General features: G+C 43.0%; 1 protein-coding gene across 8 annotated transcripts in view; it reads right to left on the bottom strand.

The window, feature by feature from the left end:
* HIVEP3 (HIVEP zinc finger 3) overlaps positions 1-17,975 on the bottom strand; it is a 326,648-nt gene that overhangs the window by 20,088 nt on the left and 288,585 nt on the right. For all 8 annotated transcript variants that reach the window (XM_054802485.1, XM_054802484.1, XM_054802483.1 and 5 more), the window contains one exon: positions 6,841-7,016. In XM_054802485.1, the coding sequence (XP_054658460.1) occupies positions 6,841-7,016 (176 nt within the window). The remainder of the gene's footprint in view (positions 1-6,840; positions 7,017-17,975) is intronic.

The following is a 17,975-nucleotide window of genomic DNA, read 5'->3' as shown; positions in this document are numbered from 1 at the left end:
TATGGACACCTCTGGTTCCAGTGAATCACCATTGTTTTAAAGTGAAAAACTGTTTCACCAAAAAGTATCTAACAAGTCCAAATTGTAGCTTCATGGAACTGGAATTTAATTTTGGACCTAAGTAGCAAAAAGACAAACTGACTCAGTCTGTTGAAATCAAACCCTGCTGCTGCTGCCTGTCCATCACGGCACATCAGATCTTGGCTGGCAAAAATGACCCATCTTTGCTCAGTTATCACAGCAAAATCCCTAACTGGATTCCCTCCAATGATGATAAACATAGAAAATAAGCCCAAGTAAATGCCTGGTGTGAGCAAGGGGTTGTTGATGAAACCATGGTCTATGCCACCTCGGGAATTCAGCTGTGATCCCTGTGGTGGGAAGTGGGGAGGGAAGGTCCACCAGGCATTTTGGTGCTACCACATCCCCCGAACAAGCTCATAAATTCACTGTGTTACATGCAGCTGGGTTTGGATGAATTGGGAGGGCATAACATTAATTACTCAACGGGGAGGGGCTGCTGAATGCAATGTTTTGGGCAAGATTGCAGCCACCCCATACCAGAGGGAAGGACTAAGGTCCTCAGAGGCATACAGCAGCCACCTTGGCCATTTCAGATGTCCAAAGGCTGGTTATACACACAAGTCCTCCCCATTGCCTCAGCTCCAGTGCTGTTTGCGGCAAACGCACACCCTCCCTTTCGCTGCTGCAGGAACTGGGCAGACACAGGGAGCCCAGCCGGCTGCTCCTGCAGCCTGCAGCTCTGCCCATCACCCCACTGCACCTCTGCTTTGCCTCAGCTCCACCCTAAGCAACGGTTCGGGTTGACAAGCTCTGCCAGAAGCCATCAGTGCCACTTCCTTTTTATTTCCTTTCACTGGAGGCAACTGTCCTTGTGCAAAGCAACGCCATGGCTTCTCTTCCTTCCCCACCCAGGCTGCCTGCACAGGCGTGAGCTGGAAGGGACTGCACAGGCAACGCCAAAAACCCGTGTGCAAACGAGTTAATGCAAAATACCAAAGGACCAATTCATAGCAAGTGTTGCTTTCTTTCCCTTTCTGCTTTTTCTACTCTGCTATCCAACTTCCTTCATCTTCATTTGGTTAGATAAGGCAATACGCACACGCGCTGATGAACAAGCTCTGCAAAGCTCTCGGTGCAAATCCCCCTGGTGCACGGTCTATCCATGCACAGCACCCTGTGTGCACGCCAAGAAAAAATTCCAACAAAATAGGGATGCTGCTGTCCTTTCAGGGAAGAGAGACTCAGCAGGCTGGATTCTCATCTGACCTAAGTTTGCATCATTTCAAGGAAGTTAAAGGCTTGAGGCTTATTTACACCAGCTGAGAAGCTGAGTTATCATCTTGGGAGCAATTGGGAGGACAATGATATTTATCTTATCAGGGTTCTTCTTACAGTTTGTGTTTTTAGACCCCTTAATTAATGCTGGCAGGATTAAATGCTAAAGTCTTTTGGCAAATTTCCAATAAAATCAACACCACTTTGCCTAAGTAAAAGCTGGATATGAATCCTACAAGGTAGGACTCACAACTACTCATTGCTTTACAGAATTCTGGCTCCCAACTTAAAAAAAACCAAAACACAACCCCCCCCCAAAAAACCAACCCACATAGCATTGCTTCCTTGGAAACAGTGGAAAAAAAACATATTGGAAGGAGCAAGAGAGAAACTAGCAGGCGGAGAAGCTGGATTTAAATAGCAGAACAGTTATATTGAATCCTAAGCAGATAAGTGGTCCTCACTAAGGATTGTTTACCAAAAAGTTCCCAGATTTGAAATAAACTGGCTATATCTAAAATTCAGGAATCAGTGGAAATTGTGACCCCACCCCAACTATTGCTGCACTGGAGGAGTACATGCAGTATCAGCACAGCTCTCATTATGCCCACTTATAACTATGTATTACCAGCTGCTTAAGCTCTTCTGATGTTGTGAGGTCTTATTCTGGATTTAAAGCAGCTTAAATACTTGTGTTGTTTTGAGAAAGCTAAAACTCTAGTGTCCCAAAAGCACTTAAAGCAGCTTAATAGGGACCAGAAGCAATTTCCCATTTAAATTAAAAGAGGGAAATTAATTTTTCAGAATCACCATTATCATATTTTAAAAGTGGTGGAATTAAAACAAAAAGTAAGGAACAGAAACATTAAGATTCCTGGAAAAATTATCCTGACCGTATTGGGCATACACCATGCGTGCTATTTCTCCTATTAAATGTGAACAATTTAACAACAAAAAAAATACCCTAACAAATGATCAACTGCATGATCTTAGTGTCCAGGATGACATTGTCATACAAACATTCACAGCTTTCCAGGACTTAAGTATTTTCATATTCCACTTTTAAAATAATATGCAAGGAGAGCAACAGCTACTCTATAACTAGCAGACTCCCATTTTGCTGTGAGACACACTCACATACAGAGAACCAGCAACAGGCCAATACTCTTCGTCCCAGAAAAGCCCTTGAAACAGGTTTTATGTGTGACTTAAATAATGCAAAGGCCTTGATTTAGGTCTCTGCATGGATATAATGCTCCCAAGTGAGACTCTATGAGAAGGAAAGCTTTAATTTATATAATTTATTGGGCAAAAGATTTAAATTTTTTAAAATTTTGTTACTATCTTCTATACTTATTGACTTTAAAGAAGAGAATTTGAACATCGAGCCTGCCCGCCTGTAGTGATACAGGCTATAAAATATTAGCCATCTTCTAGATCAAGCCTATCAGCTTGTGTTAGCCAAAACCTAATCTTCCAGAAAGGTACTCAGGCTGGATTTGCAGATTTCAAAATATAGAGAATTAGCATATTTCCCATTGAGGCTTGTGCTGAGACTTAATAGCTGCACTGTTTAAAAAAAATAACAGCTAATATTTCACTTGAATTTGCCAGTCTTTGACTTCCAGCCCTCATTCCTTTTTTTTTTTTTTTTTACCGTTCCGTGGTAAATTAAAGAGCCCTTTTGCTCACAGCGTTTCGTCTCCTGTCTGGACCACTGGGTCGTTTTCTGTTCCCAGCAACATGCCTCACGCCACATTGCATAAGGGAGCAGGCAGCAAATTCCAGAGGATAACTCTGTCCTCATCCCATCGGAGGTTTGTGACATCCCGAGGAGCTGGGGGACCAAAGCCTCCTCCCAGCAGTGGCTCCACAGGGATGCTCCAGCCCTTTCCCTCTTCCCAGCTGTTAAGGAAGCACCCCAGCACACACAGGGTGCAGGGACATTTTGCAAATCTATATATCAATCTGCCCTGCTATAACAGCAGTTAATTCTTTCGGAGCTTTCCGCCAGTTGGACCTGCTCTGTAGTTTCCAGAGGAGGCTTAGCAGAGCGCTGAGTCTGCTAGAGCAGTAATAATAATAATAAACTGTGCAGCCATAACCTTGCCTTTAAGGGCTGATGGGGTAATGCATTTAATATATTAACATGTTCAATAACTTCAGTGCCTGTCATGTGCTGATTTAAGGAACTGCAAACTAATTTATTAAAGGAAGACTATGGCCGAGGACATGAAGAAGTCTGGTGTCTGGAAACTGTGAGTGGACTAGACTATCAAATGGATATCTTCAGCCAACAGGCACTGATGTCCTTTACACAAGCACCTTTTAAATTAATATGAAGCTCCTTGTCCCTTCTGACCTCCAAGCAAAGGCAGTGGCATGGACACAGTGAGCTGCTCCATACAGTTTATCCAGAAATCTTAAGAAATTTTAAGCAATCAGGACGTGAGAGTCTGATGTGAGTCTGAATGAGAGCAGAAAATAGCTGTGGAAAAGGATAATGTCTGCACAGGAGGGGAATTAATGTGCCAACACTGACCCACATCCCCAAGGCACCCAAGAGAAGGAGTGGAGAAAGGGGCTGCTCTTCCCCCGAGGGTCTGGAGATGAGTGACAAGGGGGGGGCTGGCGGTTCCTGTGTCCCCTTTGGGAAGGTGGTCAAGGTAAAAGCTCCCCCTGACCTTCCTAAAAGGGAAAATTGTTAGACTGCAACTTTTTCTTCATTTCCTTCCTGGTAAGAAAACAATGAAGAAGCTGCTTAACTTCTTTTAAACAACCTCTTGGAGGCCACGGTAACAAACCTCTTAGGAGAGCGCTACTGCAGTGGAGGTAGAGACACCTCATTAAAGAGGCAGGTTTATATCTGGTCCAGAAACGTAAAATCAAATAAATCTTTACAAACCAAATTTCCAAGGCTGCTGTTTCCATCAACTAAGTGAGCACACAAAAAATCTCATGGATTTGCTTTAAAATAATAATAATAAAAAACCCCCTTTCCCTGAAGTTCTGTAACCCAAAGGAACAGCTTCGCTTACAGTGACAGAAATGCATAAAAAGCAGACAAACAGCATAATTAGTGAAAAGGGGAAAATATTTAAAGCTCGCTCTTTTGCAAAAGTTTTCCCAGTTCTTGGAACATGGATATGGATTTTCAGGGGGAGGGGGAGGGACATTTTAACCAGATAAAGAGCCTCATTAAAAATAATAATAAAAAAACTTTTAACTGCTTCCAGCCTACTTGAGAGTTTAGAGCATTAGATCATGCTGGAGAGATCTACCACAGCCAAAATGAAGACAGCTCCACAGATATCCCCCTTGAGTTTATGCTGAAGGCTAAAATTAACTTTGGAAAGCTGATTTCTAAAAGAGCTTCATCTCAGCTTATATTTTTGCAAGTGCAGTCCGGTAGCGAGAGGTCCAGCTTCTCCATTCTGCAATTAACTGTGGTTGCAAAATTGCACACGAGGAAGGAGGATCCCAATGAATCAGGGCACAAACAAACTTATTCTAGACGTCTGCAAAACAAGCTGTGAAACCTCCAGTTCTGCAAACCTCCTGGACCTCTGATTCACACTCCATCACCAACAGCAATGATTCTGTAACTGGACTTTATCTGACGATTTTATCAGCACCCAATGCTAATCTTTTTCTCACTCTCCAGTAACTCTTCCAAAGGTCCTTGTGCCTCCATTCGCAAAGCAAACAGCTTTTACCCAAGTGCTGCAAAGTTCTGTGGAGTATATGCATGCCCACAGGACACCGTCGGACTCTGTCGCCCCTTCCAGCAAAGAGCCATTTTCATGCAATTCCAAGTTACCATCATGCAACTATTTGTCCTGAAATTGCTGATCCAGGGAAGTTCTGCCCCCTCATGCATCTATAGGCAAGTAAATAGTTTTGCATTCAAATTGCAACACTGGGTTGTTGTTTGGGTTTTGGGGTTTGGGTTTTTTTTTTTTTTTGAAGGAAGCATTTCCATGCTACCTTCCTCATGCAAGTTTCCTGCAAAGCTAAAGAAGGAAAGTCCCTTGGAGGCAAGCGTCTATTTGCAATGTGCAATTGGCACAGTCAGTGCTGACAGTTTGTGTGCTTCAAGGGAGCAGAGATGAAGAGCAAAGCAGCTAAAGAGATGGTGAAAAGGATGGTTTGATTGCAGCATCCTGAATAAAAGCCTAACAGAAGCATGGTGGAAAGCAAGGTGAAGTGATGGAAGAGGCTGAATGGATTCACCTCTCAAAGAAAAACCTCAGAAGAAAGTAACAAAAGCAAGAGGGAAAGAGAAAGACAATTAATCAGAAATAGCTCCAGGCTGGGAGGGAGAGAAAGAGCCATCACTCAGATCTGCTGCATGTGTCTGACAAGAATTTGGCCTCAAATTCGGTATCGCTTCCCCATGCTCCCATGCACCTAGAGATTACCAACACATTGTTACCCAGAAATCGCCGGCTAACTTTACTCACAAAACCATCAGCTCCAGGCACTGCCCACCCTGAACCATCCGGCATCCAGGTCACTTGTCTAGCATGGACATGCCCTCCCTCCATCAGCACTTCTGGGTAAGCACACATGCCGGGGTCCACACAGCGCCCAGTGCCTCCTCCCCACACCGTGCCACTTCCTTGGGTAGCACTGTTTTTTGGGGGCTGATGCTCTTCTTGAGTAATTAACTCTCCTATCTGTGTCATCTTCTGAGTTTTTCAATGATGGAGCTACAGACAATGGACACTTTATGTCAAACTATAATCAAGAAACTGAACTCGACATCTTTATTGCAAGACTTGCTGCAACCAAAGATGGAGTGGAGATTTGCCAAGGCCACAGTGCCAAACTCTTATGAGAAGTTAAAGGGACCTGGGCACCTCTGGCACTTCCGAAAACTTTACCCACAGTCTCTGGAAAGAGACTTTATTTTGCATGTGGTTTTGCATGTTCCTGATAGAGTTCACTCGCACACTCACTGAGCCAATGATGAAGGCTGCTTGCAAAGAATATCTGGTGGTAGTGAGGTTGTGGATCATTAATGACTAGATGTCCTGGAATGGAGGTCTTGAGAGAAAAAGACTATTGATATGATATAGTAAAATGTCAAAGCTACATGCAACTGCAAAGGATGAAAATGTGCAGCGCAAACAGATCTTGAGAGCACTAGCACAAAAAGCCACCCAAAGATTGTCTCCAGGTGCTTGGTCAGGGATGCTTGCTTGTACCCAGGAGTTCCAGCTCACATTCTGGGGTGGTTTTGCGTATACATTGAAGCTGTATTTCAGGATCATTCCCTTTAAGAAGCACAAACAGGATGGCGTGGATGCTTTGCTGCAGGCTGGCATGGGCAGCCAGCGCTCTCCACCACAACACGCAGCAGCTTAACACAGGGCTGGTCCTCTTCTGAACATTTCAGCCAATTAAAGACTCCTTCATCCCCCTCCCTCCGACTCGGGGTTTTCCAGACCCTGGGAAGGCCTTCCCTTGCCAGCACCCCCAAGAAGGCTTGTAAGTCAATATACTAAGCAGAGGATCTAGGAGCTGACTGTCTCTTACCTTTGGTTTTAAAAGCAAAGTTACAGTACTTGCAGACGTATGGCCTGACGTCTGTGTGCGTGCGAATGTGTTTCTTCAGCATGCTGGGTTTCTTGCAGCGAATTCCACACTCCTCACATACATACTTCCCTCTTCCACGGCCTCGCACATACACATACTCTTCGTTTGATTTGTACCTATGAGCAACAGGTGTCATGATAAAAAAAAAAAAAAAAAAAAAAAGAAGATTCCCACCTCAAAAGTAGTCACAACTTTCCTGGATTAATTCAGCATGTTATTGACACCACTGGTCTCATTTACCATTTGCTAGCTCTGGGTAATTAGGCTAAATTAAAAATATCTGCAAAAGCTTTTGCCCAGATGGCTGCTTCCACTTCTGGAATATGGTTTTATGTCCTACATCATCTTCTCTGTACAGACAGATAGCCCAAAGTCTGAGATCAAGTCACCGGGTCACCCAAATGTCCTGATTTGCCCCATCCTCAAACACAAACTGAGGCACTCATAATAGCCTGAATAAGACAGGTCACAGTCCAGCCTGGCTGCCTGAATCATCCCTCTCTCAGTCTATGCTGTGTTTTAAAATATGCACAGTCTGTCACTATACTATGCAAAGTGCTAATAAAATCCTAGCTAAACCTCTTGTGATACAACCTTTTCCACCCATTGGGACAACAGTAAAAGCCACCTGAGAAAACCATGATGCCACACAGCAAGCTGTGGTCCCTGCATAGACTCCTGCTAGAAGGAGACCCCCAGAATGGACACAAAGAGAAGAAAACATCCATTTTTTTAAATATATTGTGCTAACACTAAATGTAAACACCGCAGACTCCAGACTCTTTTATCTTTGGCACTATATCATGACTTAGGTTTACCCAAGAGAATGAGATTGGTCATCCTTCCTTTACATTGTATATTCATTTATTTTCTGTCCACGCATTATTGCATAGGGAAGGATACATGATGTGGATTTGAAAAATATTTGTGAGAGTGAGACAAATCATTTAGCCTCCTGCTGTTTAGCAAATGGAGTCTGTAATTTCCTGTACTTGCAGCACAAGAAGAATAAGGTAACATGGAATTGGTCCCCTCAGATTTTTAAGAGGCCACGCTTTTGAAGCATGGTACTTCCTGTAACTCATTTTTTTCTATCCAGTATGAATTATGTTTGGTCTTCAGAAATCTCCAAACATCCACTTTAGAAAATCAGACCTTCTAAAGCATCTTAACAGAGGATCCAAAGACACACAACACCATCAGTCACCTTTTAGTATCTTCCCAATAAACCCTATTCCAAACCAGAATGGTGAGAAAACAGCAGCCAGACTGAAGAGAAACTGCATAGAAAAAGCAGCACTAGGGATTTGTGCACTTAAATAAGTGAAGGCATAGTAAATCATAAAAAACCTGTGTATTTATAATGCAAAAAAAAGAAGATCATTTAAAACTGAGTGAAAAATACACAAAGATTATGAATCCAGCCCTGACCTGATAGGATGACAATGGCATGGTCTGCACAGGGTGCATCCAAGAAAATACATCCCAGTTACCCATGAGTTGATTTAAAAGCAGGTAAGTCACACTGCATGAACCCCTTGATCTCCCACCCAGGCAGAATGCACATGGCCTTGGCTCCCTTTTATTTCATTCCCTTAGGAAGCGTACAGGTAATTTCAGTTCCACATGGGTGTTTGGGGGACCTAATACACATGAAATTTAGAATAAACTTCTTGGGTGCCACCTGGTACATGTGAGTTCTGGACTAAACCCATCGCCTCCTGCAAAGTCCTGGTCTCTCTGCCTCAAGGACTTATCTGTAAGAGGCAGGCTGAGCCAATTCTTTGCTTCATAGGAGAGATGTGAGCAGATGCTTAAAAGATGATGAGTTGCTCATGCATTCAGGTGATGAGGTCACAGATCGCCTTCTGCATCAGCTGAAGGTCTCCATGACCAGGGTCATCCGGTAGCCCAGATACTCCCACATATTCCATCTCCTGCAACTGAAGCCACAGCAATGCCATCTACCCCACGCCTTTCATCCCCCTCCCTAAAGAAAAAACCCAACACCAAAATCCCTTCATCACAATGTTCTCATTATTTGGCCAGAGGGGACTGAGCTGGTGTCTGAAGAGCACACGTGGACTGCCAGCCTCCACCCCAGGATGTCCAGCTATCTCCATTTAACCGTACAGATACCAGGGTGCACATAATTAATTGTTAGGGATTGCCAATGTCATTCAGTCAGTGACTTAATGCTAAAGCAGCAAAAGGAACCCAGGGATCTTGATTTCTCTTCTTCTGTTCAAATTTGTGTTTGAGGCTACCTTCTCCCCTTCCTTTCTTTCTGTCATTATGCTGGTAATCATCTTGCCATTTAAAAAATGAAATTGCTCCTTTATCAGTCTTGTACTTGCACTGCCCTTAATTACGCTCTCACATGGAAATCTCTAAGCACGTCCTTTGTGTCCAACAGTCCCTTCGTCAGCCTCATTAAAGCTATCGGGGCTGGCTTTTCCTGGATAAAAAGGGACACGTGATTTAATCTGAAATTAGACATTGCAGTTTATCTGACACTCTGTGAGTCTGAGCCATCCTTCAACACAGATATTTTTCTACAGCTCCCTGAGACCATATGTAAAACACACAGGGAGAGGGAAGAAACAGAAAAAGTAACCTAAAGAAATACCAAACCAAACAAGAAGAAAGCAAGGGAGGTGATACTGCCATAACATAGAGAAGGCTGCCGCAAATGCCATCTGTCTACACTGAAGGCTATAATATGTTTATGGAGATAATGACTTCAATATGATGCTGGTTTCTCCGTGGGTCTAATACGCTCATATGATTTGCATCAGAAAGACAAATCAGTGACAGCTCACTTCACATGAAGATTTACCCTGGACAAAGGATCTTCCTGCTCTGTAACCAGATCCTTCTAATATCCACAGTTGGAGTTTTTGTCAGCAAATCTGGGCTTCTCTTCCAGAGCATTGTGGAATTCATAATCTGCAGTTAGCAACTTAAACCTCCTACACAGCTCCCATCTAACACCGAGATGATTTCAAACCCAGGAGGCTAACTGGCCATTACGAGTTTGGAGGTTAATTTAGGAAATGGTTCTTTAAAACAGACACACAAAAAGATAAAAATTCAGTTATTTTGATGCATTTTTGAAAAGTTATTTGCTGTGTTCTGCTAGCAAATGCACATCTGTTGAATTTTGTGCAACCACCATGAACACTTTTCAGAGCAAGAGGAACTGGCACAGCCATGGCAGCGTCGGTGCTACCACAGGCAGTACCAGGTTCAGAGACTTGATGGCCCCGAAACAGGCCATCACTGTCAGGAAACAATGGGAAAACATGAACCTGGAGAAGGCTTTGTCTCAGCTCTTTCCCTTAAACTTAGTTGAATCTTAAACCCATGAATCGTTTATTCCTTTGCAGCCTTTAGGAGGCTTAGTTCTTAGTATTTGCTGTTACAAATATCTGACTATCCTTTTTAGCCACAGACACCTGGGGTTTTTTTTCAGCGCTGTGAGCTACATCCAAAATCTTCATGTGGCTGAAAACCACTCGATAAAGCCTTGGAGAGCGGAGGGGGAAGGAAGTTTGGCGGTTCACGGGCAGGAAGGGAGAGCAGGTTTCTGGGTGACTCATTGCTTCACGATGAGCCACAGTTGGGCTGCACCCCCCCTTCCCTCCTGCTTCCTTCAACCACCAGGAATTTACTTTGCCCTGCAGAGTCTTTGCCGATATGACCTGGGTGGTCACAGCCTCAGCACAGCAACTGCACTTACATTATTTGCAAGTCACTTGTAGGCAGCCTGATTTTTTTAATTTCCAGAATTTGTAAGCTCAATAATGTACTATGGTAAAGAACACCCCTGGTTAATTTTGCAGTGACCGAACAAGCATTTCCTTGACTGGTATTGACATTTGTTAAACTCAGTTGTTTGCTTTTTGGATTTCTGGTACATAGTAACAGGAATCGGATAGCTGATCCCTTTCCTGAGCTGCTGCATTTAGTTCACAGTCAAGTGAACTGAGTAGCTCCAGTTGTTGCCTGCGGTGTAAGTCTTCTGGTTTTATTGATGGCACATTTTATCTGTCATGAGGCTGCCCACTCATCTGGCTGGGCTAAATCCTTCGGAAGTTCTTGACAGTCTGCCCTGGTATTAACTAATCTAATGAATGTTTTATGCCACCTGCAAAATTTGCCAGATCACTGATAAATGCACAACTATTATAATGCCACTAATTACTAGTAAGTTTATTGCCTTTCTCACAGCTCCCTACTAGATGATTGGACCACTTCTTCCATGACAATACCTGCAATACTCGGAAACTGCATGTGCAGCAGAAGTCCTTACCCTTACCCATCGCATACCCGAGGGAAGCACAGGGTGGGACACCCTGTAAGAGTGCAGCCTGTGTTAAGGATCACCATACACGGAGGTGTGTCCTCAAGGCCAGACAGTTACTATGAAATCTCCCCTAACTCAAGCCAAGCTACAGCAGAACAAACAGAAGGATTTCTTTACAAACTCCAGACCAGACAATGTCATTTCCAGGTTTCTAAAAGCATCATAAAACCTTCTAGTATCCCAATTTACCAGACAGGAATATTGCACCAAGACAAACAACAAACTTCTGAAGAATGATACAGCAAGACAGCGAAAGAGCTGGGTATGATTATGGGAGGACCTGGCACAGAAATGCCCTCTTCCCTGTCTGAAGTAATGGATCTTTTGCAAACAGCACTTGCCAATCTCCAATGAAACTGCAGAAGACACGAGTCTGAGCTGAACGAGACACTGCCACCCAGACTGGACCTATGCAAAGAAGCCTGCTATGAATGTGTTGCTATGAACATCATCTTGCCCTTGAATTAGGCATCAGCAGCTCAAATAAGATTTAACACTGGAAGGATTACACTATTGAAGATGCCCACCTAGGGTTCCTTCTGCTTGGTAAAACACTGGGACAGGGACTATCTTTTGCTACAGGTACAACACAATGCCTGAAGCAATGGGTCCCTCATTTTGAGTGGGCGCTAATTCAGATCACAAATCAGGATCAATCCAAAGATAAATAGCTGGGTTGGACTCCTTGGGAATCCCAGAGAAGCTGAGGGGTATTAAATCTTCCCTTAATCAGCAATGCATGCTGCTGGCATGGGAAGAGCGGCTGGGCAGCCACTGCTCCCATCCCCACGTGCTGCAATGTCTCCAGGGCACGGGGCTCTTTGCCGACGCAGAACAGGTGGATGGATGTGTCTTATCAAGAGCCCTCCCTCTTATGGCTGATAGCAGACAGCAGATTAAAATATTACAAACACAGCTCCCTCTCAGGACTACTGCTGTGATCAGCTTCCTCACACATTTCAGGTCCATGGCTGCTTGTGGTTGCAGGACGGAAGGGCAGAGAGACACAACGACAAACTTGCCAACCACAGGCACTCAGTGTCTGATTTGAAAACCTGCAGCTTTGATTATGTCTCTTCCGCACAAGGAGCAACAAGAAACACATGGAAAAACAGCACGTCATCTCTGAGTTTCTGTGGCCATTCCAAGTTTGTTTGTATATATAGGGGAAACGTCTAAACAACCACATGCTCCTCTGAGAAAAGGCAGCATCTGATGGCTTCGATAATTTGTGGTTTTAAAACAAAGATAGATGTGGGTAAATGTGATTCATTTATGCAGAGCAAGGATTGTCAAGAGACAGTATGGACTGGCAGGTAAAGCAATGGCCGAGGAGACAGGAGCAAAATGAGATACTTTCAGATGCAGAACAGGGTAGCTGGAGAGTCATTGTCATCTCCAGCTACTGCAAGTCTAAAAAAGGAAACACAGCTGGTACTTGGTTATGAATTTCCCATATTTTGGGATGAACTTCCCTTCCATCCCAGCAGATATGGGCTAAATTCACACTGATGCTGGATACTAACACTAAAGAAGGCAAACTTACAGATTTACCTATGCTGTCATCCACATTAACTAAAAAATATAATTAAATGTGTTGCTCAGATCTTCAGGGCCAGGTCCCAGGTGTGACTCAGGTCTTTGCAGAGGATCTACCCACGAGATCAAGCAAATCAAAGCCAGGATTTACTCCTTTCCCTTCACGGATCACTTTCAGTGGGCACTGACAACTGCAGAAGTCTCTCCTGGACTCTGAAAGTCACCCTGGTGAGATTATTTTCCTGTGTGGAAAACTGACTGGAGGACAGGCACACGATTCATACCGTCACTAGCACACGTAAAGCATGGGACAGCATGTCTGCTCGCATGGAAACCAGCACTCCTGGGCAGTGCTGGTGTCCCACAGAGCAAAATGTCCCTGTGGCATTTAAAGGCAACTTCAGGAATAAACGCATCCCGCTCATTTCTTCTCTGCGGGAATTTAAGCATAGATAGGAGGAGGAGGAATTTTATGGCACTGCAAAAAAAAATCATCACACAGGACAGCTCAGGCTTAAGTTACCCTTTCTGCTTTTTATAATATCCCTGGTGGGTCCTCACAGCTCAGATTTTACCTAAGGCAATTTTCCACATTTCTTTGAATGGGAAACAATAAAGTGGGTGTATCCCCACAGTGAGCTCCTTGTGATCACTGCTCTGTCAGCACGACCTCGGTGGCACTGGGGCTGCATGGGACATGCCAGCTGCTTCAGAAGTGATGCTAGCACCATGGGTGGTCAAGGCACTGTCCAAAAGCAGATTAGTGATTCTCCAGTCTGCCTACAAAAAATGAACACTGGCAGAGCCCATATATCATTGAAAAAAGCCGCAGGAGTTGCTTCCTATAGCCAGACCACCAGGATGTGGGGAGGTCCCTGTAGAAACATCAAGTCAAAGGAAATCTCTTGATGTGATCACATCTGGGACACTGTGTCCAGGTTTTTGCATTTCAGAATTTGAAGGATGTCAGCAAACCAAAAATAAAAAAAAAAAAAGGAGGGAAACAACATTTCTGGTGAAGGGGATGGATGCAAAGTCAAATTTGGGAGGAAAGCATACAAAAAGTAAATGATTCAAACATCGTGCTGAACCATAGACAGCAAAAAGTCTAGGCTGATGATCTGGAAAGATGTACGTGATGGTCAGGATGGAGAGACATTTCTTTATTATTGATAGTTATCCTAAGAACTACAGAGTGAAACCAAGAATGGACAATTTAAGCTGAATGTGAAAAAAGGTGGGCAGTGTCTTCAGGTTTACCCTGCACAGAAAAGTAGTGTGGATTTAAGCTGTATAACACCTCTTGCATGTTCAGCCTTTAAAGCACCTTTCACTGGACAGAGCTTCTTGCTGTAAATTCACTGGAAGAGCTGACAAAAATTTTGACACCTCTGTAACACACACAGTGGTCTCCAGAGGTAGACAAACAGCCAGAGTGAAAGCAATACAGAAAATATGCATAAACAACCCGATTCCACACAAGAAGCTTTTACTAGCATAAAAACACAGTCCAGAGAATGACTTTTAAAGGCATTTCTCCATCGACAAAAGCAAATCCTTTTGCCAGTAGAGCCTGTTTTGATTGAAGATGTGTTGTGGGCTTCAGAGACAAGAGGATCTGCGACTGCATGAGCTGGTCTGCACCAGCAGGACTGCTCCCCAACAGCTGTATCACCCGATCCCTGGTCCTGGAGCTGGCCCTCGAGCACTGTGGTTATGTCCAAGACAGACCATGGGATTTCCTTCAATTAAATTAATCCAACACAGAGCAAGCACAATACCAGCAAATGTTGTATATGGATGTAAAACTGTAAAAATAGTGGAGTTTTATATTACTCCTCCAAATGTTATGCTTGAGTGAAAGCTTGATTCAATTTTGTGTTGTGGCATCAGGCCTTTTCTAGTCTATTAGAAGTAAAATTACAGTTATACTCATTATGGCTCTATCTGCTGTTATACAACTTCACCCTCTCTACGCTTTAATCATTTAATTGTCATTGCAAACTGCTATAAAAACACATCTATTTCAGGAAAAAAAATCATTGTAAATAGTACTATGCTGTTTTATACAAGCTGAAAATCCAGATTTGATGACTAAAATGCAATTAGAGATGAAACGAGACTGAAAAAATGGAAGTACATTCATCGCAAGGTGAACGTATTTCAGTGCAATGTGCGTGCCTTGTGCCTGCCAGGTGGTCAGCTTTAGCCACCTAAGCATGAAGAAATGTGGAATTATCTTGATTGTGTGCACATGCTAATTAGTCCCTTCTGGGCTTCCATTCCATTAAGTCCAATTGCAAGAGCAGAGAGGTAGTGCAAAAACTTCCACAGCCTCTCACTTCTTGTTTAACGATTGGGCCATGTGTCCCTATTCTCAGAATACGCCACACAAGAGTCAAACAGTTATTGCAGAGCACATGCAATCTAAACACCTCATACCACCACCACCACAGGGGCATAAATAGGAAAGGAAAAATAAAATAATTAGCTGCTGCAGTGTTTTGTAATGACAGGGACATGAGGGCAGCATCACAAAACATCATGTCTGCCTTCCACCTCTACGTGCCCATTTCCAAATATTTCCCTATATTAGAATAAATTAATGCTGCATGACTGCTAATGCAAGGCTGGGCTTTTTCTCCCAGCACCAGTCAGACAGGGTAGGTCAGGGTACAAAAGTCCAGAGGGGTAAGCACACACACTGTTCCCTGGGCACTGCTCCAGCACCACCTTTCCCTTCTGAAGATCAAATACAAATAGATTAAAATACCAGATAAAAAAACCCCAACAAAACCCAAACCCCAAACTGCCACAAACTCATACAGCTGATTCATAAAATATTCATAGAGAAAGTCTAGCATGGAAATCCCCATAGATGACCTGTCTCAATCCCATTTCTTCCTCCTCTGCCCCCATCAAAATTGATTAAACAGTTTCCGGAGAATCTGACATTAATGACTCCATCTGACTCTAAGTGACTCTCGTCTGACACAGATACTTCTTGTTCTCAAAACAGCTCTTTCTGCAACTATTTTTCTAAGTGCTATGAATGATTCTGGATGCCATCGCTGTTTTAATTATAGGCTGCCTTCTTGTCCTTCTGTTGCTTGTCATGTCAAGGAGGAAGGCCTGTGTTTAATGGCCTTACTCCAGTCCTTTATTTCTCAATACTAACTGCACTCCCTGCAGTACCTGTATTTTCGGAGGCACGTTAGGGTCTGTAACACTTGTTAGTCCTAAACAGATCATCAAATTCTTGAAGAAACTGCTTTGGATTGAGGTCAGTTACAACTCAAGAATTATTTCAAACTGTACTGAGGATGCTGAATGGAAATATCCAATGTAAGAAGCAAGTGCCTACTTCAATACATTCTGCCCACTACTCTTGTTGCATGGTCGTTAGCTCCAGGATCTATCCCACCTCTCTATTTTGAAGCTGCTACCAATATACGCTAGAGTTTATCTTAGCACAGTTACAAACATTCAAAGAAATCATTATTATGAAGATTTGATTTCTGAGATGCATAAACACAAATGCATCTTATTGGTGCATTTCTGTGTGCCTGTATAAAGAACCACCTGTTTTTGACAAAAGCACATTTTTAGGGTACACAAGACACCTCACGACACCTCGTTGTTCAGGTTGGATACCATCACATTATATCTACCTCCACGTTTATTTCAAGCAGCTTTTTTTCTAAACCATTTACTGAAAGGTTGATGCTATTAATTAGCATTTTTTACATTTGCTGACTTTTTCATTTGAGAAGCAGAACTTTCAGTAGCCCAGCAGAAATCCAGTCCTTTTCAAAGTCAAGTCCATTCCTTAAAGTAATCTGACTTGAGCCGGTTATTACTTACATGGGTAAATACTACCAATGCTGCAGTCTCTAATTAGTCCATTTATTAACTGCTGAAATGCACACACTACAGAATTAAGTCGATCTGTGATGTAACAGTCCATGGAGTCTCTCAATAGCCATATTCTGGCAAAAAAAATCTGCTTTCTGGAGTGACACTTTCCTGTGACTTAAAGTTTCTTCCATTTGTGGATGAATCTTCTCTGGCTTTTAGTCCTCTCCAGGTCCAACAGGGATCACAGAGGATGCTCAACACCTCTGGGCCTGATGCACGGGCTGGTCCGGCAGATTTAATTTTTGAGGATTTCTTCCCAAAGCCGCCTCTCTCCCGGACACAGTTGTCTCCTCCTCGAGCTCCCTGTGAGGTGCCTGTCCATTCTGAGGGGTTCACGGTGCTCTGCTTGCTCCATTTTTGACCCAGGTTTAGTTTTTGCCGGACACCATGTCAATAAGATGCAGCACAGTGCTGTTATCAGACTGGCCCCAGTTACCTAACACGAGTCAAGGTGAAAAAAGCTTAATATTCCTGCCATGGGACAAGGTGAGTAACCATTGATTCCAGTGACTACGTTACAGAAATGCATTTTCTCTTCTGTCACCACATCTGATACAAGCCTTCTTGTTCTCCAGCCTATTAGAAATGAATAAATATCCCATTTACAACCTACTCCTCAAAGGAACACACCAGTGGTTCTTGGGGACAGGGACAGGTACAGAAAAAAAATCCACGCTGCCCCTGTTTGCTCTCCATTGCTACATTGCTTAGTTTTAAATTATGAAAAAGTGGAATTTCATCATTTCACTTGAGAAACAAATTTCATCTGACACTTAATAGAAGGCTGGGTTGGAAATTTTTTCTAGTATTCTGTCCAAAATTATATTTACATTGTTTCATACAATTATTGCTTAATCTACTCCAAGTAATTCCTCCGCTTTTAGAGATCACTGACCCACAAATGGAGCTGTCCCATCCACGGTCACTGGAATTACTGGTAGGCAGGAAAAAAAAAAAACATCTACTGGCTTTTACAATAAATCTGTAGTGTAGCAGCCAATTCTGTAAGGTCTTTAACATAGAAAATATATTTTATGCTCAGCCTGAATGCTAACGGCTTTTGTGGTGAGACTTAGAAAGCTGATACATATTGAGGCTGGTTGTTTCTTTGTTAAAAAAAAAAGAAAAAGAAAAAGAAAAATCCATGCTGCACATTTTTAGACTAAAACACTGTCGTGTTAAAAAAGCCGAATTTCTGCACATAATGAAAAATAGTAATTAAGATGAACAGTACGCAAGGGAAATTTAA

Source organism: Grus americana, chromosome 23 (genome assembly GCF_028858705.1).
Source record: "Grus americana isolate bGruAme1 chromosome 23, bGruAme1.mat, whole genome shotgun sequence".
NCBI classification, from domain to species: domain Eukaryota; kingdom Metazoa; phylum Chordata; class Aves; order Gruiformes; family Gruidae; genus Grus; species Grus americana.
This window is presented reverse-complemented; position numbering and strand designations above follow the sequence as displayed.